Source organism: Schistocerca gregaria, chromosome 5 (genome assembly GCF_023897955.1).
Source record: "Schistocerca gregaria isolate iqSchGreg1 chromosome 5, iqSchGreg1.2, whole genome shotgun sequence".
In the NCBI taxonomy this organism is placed as follows: domain Eukaryota; kingdom Metazoa; phylum Arthropoda; class Insecta; order Orthoptera; family Acrididae; genus Schistocerca; species Schistocerca gregaria.
In genome coordinates, this window is record NC_064924.1 from 173,416,515 (window position 1) to 173,432,688 (window position 16,174).

Genomic DNA, 16,174 nt, shown 5'->3' on the forward strand with positions numbered 1-16,174 from the left:
TATTTTATTGACTTGAAATAAGACCAAATCCCCCCCCCCCCCCCTTCACAAAAAAAAACCTTGTTATGTATAGTACAAATTCACAAGTTGTATAGTGTTGTACAATTTGGTGCTTTCAGCAAATCTTATAAATGTATCAAAGGACAGCTACTTCATTCCAGGGAGATGAAAATGTTGGATTTGTCACGTCAGCCCCCTCTTTCTCATTAGATTTGATAGAACCATATGTGCAAAATTTCATTCATCTTATCTAGTTTGATCTTCTTCAGAGTTTTTTGTGATTCGTTGTCTTTTACTGTTCCTATGTGTGAGGCAAACTTTTGAAACTGACCTTTATTTTTTTTAATATCATTGATTGCTGAAGAACCATTTTTATATTCTTCCATAACCTTATTTCTATTCTCATCTCTCTCAGTCCTATCAAGCTTTTGTTGTATTGTAAGTGTTACTTGTTTATATGACACTTTCACTCTGTTTTGAGAGGTGCTAGGTTCAAAAAACATTCCCTTAACAATATGCAGCAGTATTGTAATTGCAATAAGAACAGCACTAATTGTGTTTACACTTTAAAACACTACTTCTTAATCGCTGGAGACAATTGGTGCGTGACAAAAACTGCCGGACAAGTCACTGAAACAATTGTTGGCACGACTCGACTCAAAATTGTCCACCACTACCCAGTGCAACCGAATTCCATTGAAAGCATCTGAAATATTCAGTATGTATAAAGTGATGCCAGATTATTGAACATACTGGACTGTTAAATGACAAATTGACGGTTTTGTACTGCGTCATTATTCTTGTCTGATAGTAGCATAAAGATTGCGCAGATACACTTCATTTTTATGCTCTCATGCATAACTGCTGTGGGAGTTTCATTCTGGAAACTAATTAGAGACTGTGGTCTTCCACCTGATGACTTACACTGAAGTGACAGAATTTCGGCCTCTGTTGGGAGTCCCCCAATAGGAATACTTGCACAAGTATGCTATGTGTCTTTGCTGAGAGTTTCTATTATTATTTAGATTCAGTAACATTTTGCAACATATCTTCGTCATAAGATACAAAATCCTAGATGGGCCAAAAAGGCATTATGCCTCCCTTCACTAGTATGTCAGTATAAAATCCCTGAAGAAGGAATTGGACTGTAGCCTAACTGTTTGACACCTTTTTTATGTGCCTGTCTTCTGCTTAAGGACTCTTTTGTTTGGTGACAGGAGATCCGTGCCAATATTTGCTAAGTACAGTATTTTTGCTAATGGAAGTTACCAATAAGGAAATTGTTCCTAATGTAGGCCTCTTGCCACTCACTTTCTCCGTCTACAAGCCTACATATTACTAGGTGCATAAAATTTGTTAAAGATGCAAAGCATTTGCTGGCAGCTGTTGCTCCACTGTCCTTATCTTTCTTGGATACTGGAATGTTATTGTACACAGGAGATTTGAAGCTAAGCCAGTGGTGACTGTAGCAAGTTGTAAAACAATTTTACGTAAGTGAAAAATAAGAAGACAAAAAAACTATTAAAGTCTATTTGTAGTAGTTGTCCAGCTTATTGAAGAGTGAATTTCTTTTATTACAGTCTGTTTCTAAAACATGTAGCCTGTAGCGGTGCACATTTGAGACTAGAAAGCTGATAAACAAAAAGATTTACTACTTTAGATGTTTAATTAATTAGTTTCTGTTGCTGGATTGCTGTTAGTACTTTTTTACCATATGTATTAAGACCTTCTGTTGTCTTGGTTCTAGTTCAAATGATGTTTGGTGCTTTGATATGGATGACATGCTGTGGAGCAAAAAGGCAACTACGGAACTAAAACCGCATGTTCGGTATGGACAGTCACAACTGACTTTGGATGACAGCAGCATTTTAATACTAGGTAAGTGAAATTTTTATCAATGTAACAAAGTATTTCCTGAAGACTATTAGATAAATATGAAGCAGTAAGAACATGTTAGTTGAAAATTAGACACAGTAAGGAGGACTTCAGGAGGAACAGATTTTCTTGTAAGTCATCAGTCTTTAGAAGGGTTTGTTACTGCCCTTGATCTTTTCGTATCCTATGCTAATTTTTTCATCTCAGTATAATTACTACACTTAACATTGTCTATTAATCCTTACTATTTGTCTGCCCTTACTAATTTTCTGCATCTACTGCTCCTTCTATCACTAAGTTAAATTTTCATGAATGCTTTAGCTGTTGTCCACCAAATATATCTCTTCTGTTGCTTATTTTTTAAATTTCTTCTTCATTTCATGTTTTATCTGTCCAGTAGGTTTTTTTTAACATTCTGTGATAGCACCACACTTCAAGTTTGTCCAGTGTCTTCTTCAAATTTCAAACAGTTCATGTTCCATTTCTGTACAATATTGTATTTAAGACCTATACTTCAGGAACTGCTTCATCATTTCTGCACCATTGCTAGTAGATATCTTTGTTGAAGAATGTTTTCTTCAAATGTGCCATATTTGTAATATCTTCCTTGCTTTGACCGTCCTGTGTAATCTTGCTTCCTAAGAGAGAATTCTGTGGATTCTTCTGCCACTATGTGTTTCCCAATCTTGCTGTTAAACGAGTTGCTATTCCTCTTTTAAGTACTCATTAACACCTTTGTCTTCTTCTTCTTCTTCTTCTTCTTCTTCAAGCATTTCCCTGTTGTGATACACGTCATTCCCTTGTTCTTTGTTGGCTTCTTTCCACTTTGGCTCGTATCTTATGATTTTGGAAGGTTATCATCAGGTGTACAGTCTGTTAAAGTCTTTACATTTTGTTTTTGTGGAATTTCTTTCCCAGTTTATACATGTTCATTTCATTTCTAATATTATAATTTCTAATTATCTCTAATTTACTATATCCTTTTACTGCTCTGTGAAGTCTCATTTCTGCTGCCTGCATTCTACTCTCTCGTTGTTTATGTATGATCCATGACTTGGTTTCATACTGCAAACGAGAAACAGCAATGCTTTATAAAATGTCAGTCACACCTCTTTCTGTATTTTATTTTTCGGGCACCTATTTATTGTACCACATATATTTGAGAATTTTGTAAGTTTGTTATTTGTATCTTTATTATGTTTACATGTAATTTCACATCCTGGATTGTTAAAATGTTTAACTTGTTTTAATATTTCATTATCAAAATTTTTTATCTTCTGGCGTATTTTTTCTTAAAAGCCATAGGTTTTGATTCTTATTCTTACATTTTCTGCCCAACAAATAAATTCTTTTTTTGTAGGATACTTTCTTTTTGGTCAAAAGTCTTGCATCCATTACATATAAGAGACAAGATAAAATCGTATCTGTCTGAATACCTTCATGAAACTGGGCTTTCCGTTATCATAAAGCACAATATACATCAGATACATCTTAGAAAATGTGAGTCGTATTCTGCATCTGCATCTGTAACTGACCTCTTTGTTTGTTAATATAGCATATTCTGTGCTAAATCCTTCTCTCTCCCCAACCAAATCTCGTTATCTGTTGGATATTTTTCTTCCTGAACCACATGTTTTTCACAATCAAACCATTTCTTTCACAAAACTCGGCCAGTTTGTCCTTTTTTCATTTTTTTTCCCCGTACCCGTATGGACCAATTCTCTCTTCATTCTATAGTCTTTCGTTTCCCACAAAGGCATTTAAGTCACTCATCATTATCACTTCCACATCTACAATTTCATTTTATAATTCCTCTAGGAATTCCTCATTGTTCTCTTCTGTATTTCCTGTCTATGGTGCATATACTTGGATGAAGTTGTTCACACCATTACTTGTCCTCATCCAAATATTCATCCTGTCACTTGTGGATTCCATTGCTTCCAAATATTCTTTTACGATTGATTTTACTATTGTATGCACTCCATTTTTAGCCTCTTGTCTGCTACTCCAATAAAGTATGTATCCTCTCCGCATTTTCCTCCTCTCACTTCCCTTCCATCTGATGCACTAAGCTCCAACATTTCTACATTCTCCCTCACCATGAAGACTGCCAGCTCTTCTGCCATCAGTAAGAACCATCACATTAATGATACCCACCTTCCATGCAGCTGTGGCTAGTCGCCCACTACTCACAGATCTCCAGCATCCCAAGGACTGTGCATTGCCTGCAGGAACACAAGTCCAATTTTGAAGTCCAATTTTGAAGTCCAATTTTGAAGTCCAATTTTGAAGTCCAATTTTGAAGTCCAATTTTGAAGTCCAATTTTGAAGTCCAATTTTGAAGTCCAATTCCATATGTAGGGTACGCCAAGTATGCTGAGCTAAGTTTGCTGTCCAATTCTTTCAACAGTTCTTCTAGATCTTCCATGCCTGGCCAGAATGGCAATTTTTTCTGAAGACCTTAGCTTTGGTATCTGTTCTGCTTGCACTTTTAGTCTTCTTCCTAAATGTTCTTTAAGTTCCTGTTTTTGTGTCTTCGATGTATAATCTGAACAAAGTCATGGTAAACTGTAACTTTGCCTTACTCCCTTCATAACACAAACTTGTTTGTATTGATCTTCCATTTTTATTACTGCTGATTTACACGTATAAAAGTATATGGCACTATCCTAGCTGTTAGAGCTACTAGTCCCTCTCTTGGGAAGGGAGAAGTTGAAAAGGAAAGGCAGTGTACTCAGACCCCAGGATGAGTGGGAGACCTGTTGTGAGGAAGAGGAGAGACAAGGTTGAAGGAGGAGAAGTCAGAGAGAGTAGAAGGTCAATGATAGTACATTGATAAGCCCTTGCCACTTGTGTCTACCCCTGACATTCAACTATGGCTCCACAGACACAGTCATCCATGGGAAGAGCCAAAGCTGCATGAGACAGCAGATGAAAAACAAGCGTTGTTCAGTGGCTTGGTGTTTGATGTTCAAAGTGTGGAAAAAAGCTCTGATTACACACAGAATTTACACATAACTCCCCATTTAGTCATTTGTGAATACACTGTTATTTGTTTGACATATAAATATCAGACAGTGGAATGTGCAGCATGGAGTAGCAACAATATGGAAAGGATAGACTGGTACTTATGACATAAAGGAGACGTTGAGTCCCCTTTATGTGTAACATATCAACAGCAATAATATGAGCTTTTGACTAAAAATTAATAGGTGTTTCATTTATTCAAGGAAGATGTAAAAGAAGAATCAGTTTGGTTTAGTTAAATGAAACTACTGGAATTCACCTCTACACTGACAGCTAATAGTTGTGAAAGAACAGACAGTTGCTTAAACATTTTGTTGATACTGCTCCATTTTCTCAACATGTGATGTTATATTTCCCATTAGTAGCACATAACGCATAACTTTCCTAGGTGGCTGCGGTGGTCCAAATATGGTTTTCAGCGATGTCTGGCTGCTCACTGCCACTGAACCTGTGTGGACGTGGCTGGAGGTTCAAGTAGAAAATCCTCAGTGGTCTGCCTCTCATATGTGGTGTCATCCAGCCTGTAAGGTATGTGTGCTTCTTTGGATGAAATAATGTAAATATCATTAGCTTATGGATACAATGTGCACAAGCATACAAATATCTGATTTTCCCCAGATTGGCCAGCAAGTTGTGGTATTCAGTAGAAATCCTGTATCTAATGCACCTGCACCCCCATATTCACCGCAGTGGAATAGGCCTTCAGTCTGCCGTGTCAACACTGTACAGCCTATTCGTAGGATGGAGGATGGAACAGAAGTGCCAAGGTTTGTTTTTAAGAAATTATTCATAGCAGAAAAAAATATCTGATCATATGGAGAAATATCTTTTAGTCACTACTGGAACAATTCATTAGTTTTTTCAATAGTTACAGTATTCCAGTGAACTCTGGTTTACGATATTTCAGATTCTTTTTACTTGGTTACTGAAATGTGAGTTGCTGACATCTTGTTTTGAGTCTTGTAGATTGGGTTGTTAGAGTAAAACACTAAGTTCTGAACCATTTGTATTTAATTCTATCAAGCAGCCTTCCTGTAGTGAAGTATTCACAACCAGTTACTTTTATTTTGAAAAAAAAAGACATTCCATTTGTGGATATTGTGTTGACTTATTGTAAGGTATTAGTTTTTATTTTTGACACAGTCACTTTTTTGTGATACAGTCATAACTGGTTTAAGCCTTCAAAGGCCATAATCAGATGCTGCAGTAGAGAACAGAAAATCTTAAATTAAGACTTGAAACAAGTGCAGTTACTTTCACTGTGTCTAATTATGAGCTTAGTAAAGTGTTAACATGCATTTGGTTTATACATATGGGTGGCATTTGATGAACATGTGTTCATGTGTTGTCAGATTGACAAAAATCAGAAATCAGGGAATTATTTACATACTATCAAGTGTGCTTTTCCGTCCCTACTCTTTACACTTGCTGCGTACGTCCTCTGTAAGACAGTCTTCAATCGTAAAAACCATAAAACATGACAGTTATCATGATAATATTTCAATCATTTATTCATAAAATGTGAAAGTAAATACAGTCTTGTAAAACATTAAATCCTATTTTGAGCAAAGTGAGGTGTTTAACAATAAAAGAGGCAGAGTAGCTACCCTTATGGTGTGTTTTTTGGTGCCCAGTGATTCTGTACTTCAGGCTTTTTGCAGCTGCACATAAGTAGGAACGATGGCACTGAATGGATGACCAGGGCAGTTCCTTTTTGCAGCTGTGAGGTATTTATGTTAGCTGGGTAGATGTTAGGAAACACAAACGTGGCCTGGCCAGCACTGTGTGGAACTTGTTCACAAGGTGGCCCATGATAAGCTGGAGCATGTATGGAAGGAGCAGCAACTAACACAGCCAAGTAAATCATTGTAGGTATTAAAATATGCAGTAGTTGCAAACTCATTTTGTTCATCGTTTCGTGATGTAAAGCTCTAGTTCTTCTAAGATATCGAACGGTCTACTTTTTTCAACAATGTGTAAAATTTTTAATTGTTGTTCAACGTTACCAGTATGAAGTCTCTGTCTGTCTATCTTTATACAGATGACTGTGGGACCTTGACTGTTCAGTACATCTAATCAAAACACCTTTCAGCCATCTAAATATCCAAATTGTTATTTTATTGAGCAACCAGTTTCGCTGATATATTATGCTATCTTTGGGCCCTCTGACTGACTGACGTGTAGGAAGATTCTCACCTTATGTCCAACCAAAATAGGGACCAGCATTCAAAGACTAATATTTGTAGATATTTGAGCTAGTGATCAATTCAATCATTCCTACCGACTGAACAATCAGTAAGTGAGGTTTGAAGTTATCACTGTCTCAAAAATCTACATACTGCAGTCATTGAATGCTGGCACCTATTTTGACTGGACAGAAGGTGAGAATCTTCCTACACATTAGTCAGTCAGGGGGCCCAAAGGTGGCGTAATTTATCAGCGAAACTGATAGCTCAGTAAAATAACAATTTGGATATTTAGATGCCTGAAAGGTGTTTTTATTTGACATTCTGTACTGAACAGTCAACGTCCCACAACCATCTGTATAAAGATGGACATACAGAGACTTGACATTGGTAACACTCAACAACAACTAAAAAGTTTAAATTTTGTTGAAAAATGTAAGCTACTAGACATTTTAGAAGAAATGTAGATTTGTGTCACGAAACGATGAACAAAATGAGTTTGCAACTACTGCATATTTTAATATTTACAGCAATTTATGTAGCTGAGTTATTTGTCAGGTACCTTCAAAAATGTTATTCTTCCTAAAGAATCCTTGTGTGTTTCAAATGTAATTATTATGGTGAATCAGTATGGCTGTAATCTCCTTGTACCCCATTACAACAAGAACTTTCTCATCTTGTAGATTATTATTTAGTATTTGAATAATGTTATCGTCAGTAACTTCTTTTTGTGAAAGTTTCTGTGGTCTCTCTAGGAACTTTTGCTTTTGACTGCTGTACTGAGCTGTTCACGTCTACTCGATTTTCCTAATTCACTGTCCATTTTAATCTCCTACACAGGTTTATGGAGAAGCTAGGCTTTCCTCAATCTTAAAATTAAAAAAACTTACAAACAAAGCTAAGACTGACTTTAATAAGAACTGTTTAAATTTAGGGATAATTTCTAAAGATACGAGAATAAAAATAAATAATTCTTCCCATAGTGTCCAAAAGATCAAACGTGAATGTGAGTTAAGGGTGAGTAAAAACAGTTGAGGGATGCCTGTAAGATACTACATATCTTAAATGAAAAAAATAATGATTGGACACCTATCACTCAGTAATAACCACACCAGTATAGTTATCCGAACCAAGGAGTATGATGGAGTATCATGTTCTCAAGGAAGTAGTTTTAGTTGGTTCAAGACAAGAAAAGAAAATGGTGAATTTAATTTTTTAACAGAAACAGACTGCAAAAAAGTAAAATACCCCAAGTCCACACATTTTTTAAATGTGTTGAAAATTTATCTACTATGGTTTGAAACATTGACAAAGAATGGCTTCGAAACAAATATGACCTGTTGAGTTGCAGACAGGCACAACAAAAAGACTGTCAAACATTATAGCTTTCTAACATTATTGATTTCTAACCTGGAGTTTCAATTGTTTGGTCTAGCTTTTAAACAGAGGTTTACAATTAATCTGTACTACTACAAACAAACAAATCATAATAATTTAACTTTGTTACAAACAATCTCCAAAAGTTCTTGACCAATTTACTTCAAATTTTTACACAATACTCTAATAGAAGTTCAGGAGAGAGAATGATACTCTGTGTGTCTGTAGAAATGGCAAAGGTTGTTACCAAAAATCTCCAATACTTTTATGCAATACTTAAGTAAATGTTCAGAGGTACAAATGCCATCTTTTTTAAATATGTATGCTATATAAATATGTATATACACACATATAAAAGAGCAACATTGTTAGCAAAATCCTCCAAATATTCTTGATTGGTTTATTTCATATTTTTACACAATGCTCTAATAAATGTTCAGACGGGTGTAGGCTACATATGTAGTTTACACTGTATGTAAATTTGTGCTACTATGTAAAGCCCAGTCCTTGTTTAAAGTTGTTACCAAAAATACACACACACACACACACACACACACACACACACACACACACACACACAGAGAGAGAGAGAGAGAGAGAGAGAGAGAGAGAGAGAGAGAGAGAGAGAGAGAGAGAGAGACATTTATACTAGAAATTTCTTAACTGCTTTACTTCACATTTTTACATGATGCTCTACTTCAAAAGTTTATGAGATACAGTAATAGGAAATACGCTACATACGCTATGTGATCAAAAGTATCCGGACACCCCCAAAAACGTATGTTATTCATATTAGGTGCATTGTGCTGCAACCTACTGCCAGGTACTCCATATCAGCGACCTCAGTAAATATTAGACATCGTGAGAGAGCATAATGGGACTGGGTCGACCTCGTCTGTTCACTGACAGACACCGCCGACAGTTGAACAGGGTCATAATGTGTAATATTCAGACATCTTTCCAGACAATCACACAGGAGTTCTAAACTGCATCAGGATCCACTGTGAATATTATGACAAGTAAGAGGGAGGTGAGAAAACTTGGATTTCATGGTCGAGCAGCTGCTCATAAGCCACACATCATTCCTGTAAATGCCAAACAATGCCTCACTTGGTGTAAGGAGTGAAAACAAAGGATGATTAAACAGTAGAAGAAAGTTGTGTGGAGTGACGAATCATGGTACACAATGTGGCGATCCATTGGCAGGATGTGGATATGCTGAATGCCTGGTGAACATCATCTGTTGTTGTTGCTGTTGTTTTGCGTAGCACTATCACAGCACAGGCCTACATTGATGTTTTAAGCACCTTCTTGCTTCCCACTGTTGAAGAGCAATTTGAGGATGGCGACTGCATCTTTCAACATTATCGAGTACCTGTTTATAATCCGCAGCCTGTAGCAGAGTGGTTACATGACAATAACACCCCTGTAATGGACTGCATGCACAGAGTCCTGACCTGAATGCTATAGAACACCTTTTGTATGTTTTGGAACACTGGCTTTGTGCCAGGCCTCACCAACCGACATCAATACCTCTCCTTAGTGTAGCACTCCGTGAAGAATGGGCTGCCATTCCCCAAGAAAGCTTCCAGCACCTGATTGAATGTATGCCTGCAAGATTGGAAGCTGTCATCGAGGCTAAGGGTGGGCCAACACCATACTGACTTCGAGCATTACCGATGGTGGGCATCACAAACTTGGACATCATTTTCAGCCAGGTGTCAGGATACTTTTGATCACATAGTGTATTTTTAGTATTATGCTACATAAATATACACTCCTGGAAATGGAAAAAAGAACACATTGACACCGGTGTGTCAGACCCACCATACTTACTCCGGACACTGCGAGAGGGCTGTACAAGCAATGATCACACGCACGGAACAGCGGACACACCAGGAACCGCGGTGTTGGCCGTCGAATGGTGCTAGCTGCGCAGCATTTGTGCACCGCCGCCGTCAGTGTCAGCCAGTTTGCCGTGGCATACGGAGCTCCATTGCAGTCTTTAACACTGGTAGCATGCCGCGACAGCGTGGACGTGAACCGTATGTGCAGTTGACGGACTTTGAGCGAGGGTGTATAGTGGGCATGCGGGAGGCCGGGTGGACGTACTGCCGAATTGCTCAACACGTGGGGCGTGAGGTCTCCACAGTACATCGATGTTGTCGCCAGTGGTCGGCGGAAGGTGCACGTGCCCGTTGACCTGGGACCGGACCGCAGCGACGCACGGATGCACACCAAGACCGTAGGATCCTACACAGTGCCGTAGTGGACCGCACCGCCACTTCCCAGCAAATTAGGGACACTGTTGCTCCTGGGGTATCGGCGAGGACCATTCGCAACCGTCTCCATGAAGCTGGGCTACGGTCCCACACACCGTTAGGCCGTCTTCCGCTCACGCCCCAACATCGTGCAGCCCGCCTCCAGTGGTGTCGCGACAGGCATGAATGGAGGGACGAATGGAGACGTGTCGTCTTCAGCGATGAGAGTCGCTTCTGCCTTGGTGCCAATGATGGTCGTATGCGTGTTTGGCGCCGTGCAGGTGACCGCCACAATCAGGACTGCATAGGACCGAGGCACACAGGGCCAACACCCGGCATCATGGTGTGGGGAGCGATCTCCTACACTGGCAATACACCTCTGGTGATCGTCGAGGGGACACTGAATAGTGCACGGTACATCCAAACCGTCATCGTACCCATCGTTCTACCATTCCTAGACCAGCAAGGGAACTTGCTGTTCCAACAGGACAATGCACGTCCGCATGTATCCCGTGCAACCCAACGTGCTCTAGAAGGTGTAAGTCAACTACCCTGGCCAGCAAGATCTCCGGATCTGTCCCCCATTGAGCATGTTTGGGATTGGATGAAGCATCGTCTCACGCGGTCTGCACGTCCAGCACGAACGCTGGTCCAACTGAGGCGCCAGGTGGAAATGGCATGGCAAGCCGTTCCACAGGACTACATCCAGCATCTCTATGATCATCTCCATGGGAGAATAGCAGCCTGCATTGCTGCGAAAGGTGGATATACACTGTACTAGTGCTGACATTGTGCATGCTCTGTTGCCTGTGTCTATGTGCCTGTGGCTCTGTCAGTGTGATCATGTGATGTATCTGACCCCAGGAATGTGTCAATAAAGTTTCCCCTTCCTGGGACAATGAATTCACGGTGTTCTTATTTCAATTTTCAGGAGTGTATATGTAATACATATAGAGAACATGCTGTTAGTAAAAATATCAATGTTTTTGGCCATTTTACTTCATATTTATGCATGAAAACCTACAAAATGTTGTGAGGGACATAGGCTGCTTCTTTTTTTTTTAAAAAAAAAAAAAAAAAAATGTACACATGTTCAGTTACATCCAACTGCAAAAAAGAAAATTCTGTGCTGTCCTGTGAGGTTTCATTTTCTTTCTTGCAGTCAGTTTGACCCTAGATGGCTGGGCATTGAAAGCATTAGACAAATTGTTTCTTCCACATGCGTTATTTTCCTCTTATATATAATTTTAAACAAAAATTGTTTACTCAACAATTTGCTGTTATCTTTTCTTCCTCACAGGAAGTTTTAAGAGAAATGAGGAAAGTCATATTTATGATGTATTGACTTTGCCTAAAATCCTACTATTGGACCCCATATGATCCAAAATTTCATAATCGTACCTAGAGAACTGAGTAATACTGCCATTGAAACTTCTATTCTTACCCCTTGCACTAATGATTCCAATTGAGTTACCCATTCATTTTAAGCGATTTCATTTCCCAATGAAGGTTTCATTTATAACAACTAGGGACAGGAAAATTTTGCAAAAGTAATGCAAAATTAGCAGATTTTAGCAAAATAAAGTGAAATAGGCAACTTTCATAGTACATTGTGAAATTTGTAATCTTGCAGAGTATAAAAATGATATGAAAATGAGAACAGCAATTTACTAACATTCATAACTGATAGTTACTGGATATTAAAACTGCATTTTGGCTTCTAATCTTCCCAAGCCTGGGGGTTCATGTATGATCGTAAAATAACAGTTCATTTCCTGCCTAACAAACTTTCATTCGACAATATAAATAGTGCCGAAATTAGCAAATAGGCATCATTAAATTTGGCAAAAAATGCACCACCAAATTTGGCAGAAAACACCATGGAATTTCGTAAAAAAAGAACACCACTGAACTCGGCAAGAAAACAGCTCCAAATTTGGCAAAGAAAAGGAATTTGGCAAAAATGCTGTGTGCGGATGCAAGCCTAGTTAGTGACACCACTCTCAGTTACAGGCTGTGGTGGCTTCGGTTACATAGCTTGAGGTTGTAGTGTATTTTCATCATTGTTGTGAGCCAGCTGTGGTGATCCAATGGACATCCAGCACAACCCACAAGTCTGCTGATTTACACCTACCTGTACATCATGGCAGAGGGTACACCCCTTTGTACCAGTTATTAGGCATTCTTCCTGTTTCATTCACATGTGGAGTGCGAGATGAATGGTTGTTTGAATGCCTATGTGTGTGTAGTAATTATTCTGACCTTTTCCTTATGATCCCACTGTGAGCAATACATAAGGAGTAGTGGTATATCCATAGAGTATTCATTTAAATCTGGCTCTTGAAACTTTAATAGGATAGTTTATGTCTGTCTTCAGGAGTCAGCCAGTGCAGGTGGTGGCTCACTCAGGACCAATGATGCATGTCACTTTGGATCAGAAGAGATTCTCTCTGCATATCCGAGTGGGTATCAGAAGTAGTAAACCCCACCATTCTTGCTAGCGAGATGAAAGCAGAGCTCACCATTTGCAGTGTAGTCGACAGGACTGATTGTGTACCTTTGGTACAGAGCCAAGTGGAAGGTCTGAATCAGAGGCTTAGACAGTTCTGCGACAGTGTAGGCTGCATATTTCTCACCTTGCACCATATGGTGGTGGGGTTTTGGTTTCTGCAAAATAGGTCAGGAGTCCATTACATGAAGGAGGCAGCTAGATAGGTAGTAGGGACTGTGTGGTGTGGATTCAGTGGTTTTTTAAATTAGAGTAGCTCGGGGAAACACAAAAAAGGCTTCAGTCTCAAAGCATGCAGGCCGAACGCAGGAAGAACATGGATCTATGTACCATCAGTATAACAGTCATAAATTGTTATAGTTGTGTTGGGAAAGTACCAGAGCTCGAAGTGCTAATAGAAAGCACCAACGTTCAAATCGATACAGGTGCTAAAAGCTGGCTAAAGCTGGAGATATGTTCAGCTGAAATTTTTGCAAAGGACCTAACAGTGTTAGAAAGGATCGGCTGAATACAGTTGGCGGTGGTGTGTTTGTTGCTATTAGAAGTAGTTTATTTGTAGCATACTGAAATAGGTAGTTCCTGTGAATTCGTATAGATAGAGAATAAAATAATATTTGGATCCTTTTACTGCCCTCCCAACCCACACAAAATGATTGCTGAACGGTTCAAAGGAATTTCAAGCATGTACCAGAGTCGTACAACTATGGTAGGTGGTGAGTTCAGTTTACCCTCGATGTGGTGGCGAAATACATGTTTAAATCTGAAGGTATGCATAAAACATCTGAAATTGCGCTAAACACGTTCTTTGAAAATTATTTCAAGCAGTTAGTTTATGAAAGTACTCGAATAATATATGATTGTGAAAACAATAATCCTGAGCTAATAATGAGCATCAAAACGGACGCTAGGATTAGTGAATACAGGATTGTCGTAGAAAGACTGAATACTGTAACTCCCAAGTCCTCCATGAATAAATGAAGAATACAGTGGAACCTCACATAATTTGTTTCAGGATTTTACTTGTTAAATGAAACAATTTGTCCCATATAAATTAATGTAAAATATGATAATGCATTCCACACAGAAAAAATACTAAAAGTTGTATCTTATTCATGCCATTTATTCAAAGAAAACTATACATACAGTATTATCCACTTTATTATACATAACTGTTTTTTTTTACTAGGAAGCTATCTGTAGTCATTTGTTTCTGCCGATTCTTCAATACGTGGAGAAAATGTGAAACAATTATCATCAAATAAATTTTTAGCACTTGTAGCCACTGCTTTATTGGGGTGGTGATTTTCAGTGTATGATGCAACCGACTTCGTGCTGCTTGTTGACATCAGGCTCCACAGGTACTGACTCAGATGCCTCAGTCACATTCAACAACACATTCTGGCCAAAGTTTCTTCCAAGAATAAGTAAGAATTCTCTTGATAACCACTTCCCGTGCTTTCAGCATTTCTCTTATCATGCCAGAATATTGCTGCTTTGCTCTTACCAGCTCCGCCGCTGCCTCCTCCTCCTCCTCTTTCTCTGAAGAAATCCTCTCCACAACTTCCTGCTGTGAAACACACTGCAACTCCAATAGCTCTATGGTGGTCGTTTCGTGGCAGTGACATTCCACAAGCTCATTGGTATCCACTTCTAGTCCCATGGTCTTCGCCAAAGACACAATTGTTGGCAACAGGCTCCACAGGTACTGACTCAAATGCCTCAGTCACATTCGACAACACTGACCAAAGCTTCTTCCAAGCAGAAGTAAGAGTTCACTTGGTAACCCCATCCCATGCATTTTCAGTCATCTTGACACAACAATGTTGAAGTGATATTTCCAGAAAAACTCGGAGAGTGAGATTGGTAGCTTCAGTCAACTCAAAGCAGTGCTCGAAGATTGCTTTAGTGTAGAGCTTCTTAAAGTTAGCAATAATCTACTGGTCCGCAGGCTGGAGTAACAGATTGGTGTTGGGAGGCAAAAATTGGATCTTGATGAACTGAAATGCTTTGAGGAGGAGGTCATAAAGGCCTGGAGAATGGGCATGAGTGTTGTCCGTAACAAGCAAGACATAGAATGGCAGATTCATCTCTCAACCAAATATTTTTTTCACCAAGGACCAATCACTTTATTGATACAATCACAAAAAGATCACGTGTCACCCAAGCCTTGTTGTTGGACCTCTACACCATATTTAACCTACTCTTCTGGACTTTTCTGGAGTTTCTGAATGGTAAACAAACAGCAGTTTAATTTTGAAATCAGCACTTGCATTGGCAAAGAATAGCAATATGAGATGGTCTGTCATTGCTTTGTGACTGAACAATGCATTCTCCTCTGCTGTTATAAAGGTACACTTCGGCGTCTTTTTCCAGAATAGACCTATCTCATCATAATTAAAAATCTGTTGCGGCAGATAACCCTCAGAATCTATGAACATCATGAAGTTGCCAACGAAGTTCCTTGCTGCCTTTGTGTTGGAGTTGGCTGCTTTGCTGTGGCTCACAACACCGTGGATGCCGGTTCTTATCTTAAACTTCTTGAAACACAGCCAGCTTCCTTTAAACACTTCTTCAGCTGCTGATGATTCTGGCATCATCTTAATGATGTCGGTGAAAATCATTCTCGCCTTCTCAAAAATGATATTCTCGTTAATAGCGCCACCTTTCAATTGCATTTCATTTATCCATATAAGAAGCAATGTTTCAACATCGTACAGAACACAAATCCATTGTTTAGATACTCTTGTCAGTACCTTTGAAGCATCTGTGTCCTTAATCTTGTCCTTGTTCTTGAGGATGGTGCAAATAGTCGATGTAAACTGATTTTATGTGCATGCTAAATCAGCAATGCTCACACCACGTTTGCATTTTTCAGTGATTTTATGTTTCATTTTTAAGGTCATTTTCTTTCTCATGTGGTCCTGTTCTTGTGGCTTTAT

General features: G+C 38.9%; 1 protein-coding gene across 2 annotated transcripts in view; it reads left to right on the top strand.

Annotated features, from left to right (window-relative positions):
- Nucleotides 1-16,174, top strand: part of LOC126271992 (F-box only protein 42) — a 71,500-nt gene that overhangs the window by 35,700 nt on the left and 19,626 nt on the right. For both annotated transcript variants that reach the window (XM_049974474.1, XM_049974475.1), the window contains exons 5-7: nt 1,748-1,878; nt 5,291-5,430; nt 5,521-5,669. In XM_049974474.1, the coding sequence (XP_049830431.1) occupies nt 1,748-1,878; nt 5,291-5,430; nt 5,521-5,669 (420 nt within the window). The remainder of the gene's footprint in view (nt 1-1,747; nt 1,879-5,290; nt 5,431-5,520; nt 5,670-16,174) is intronic.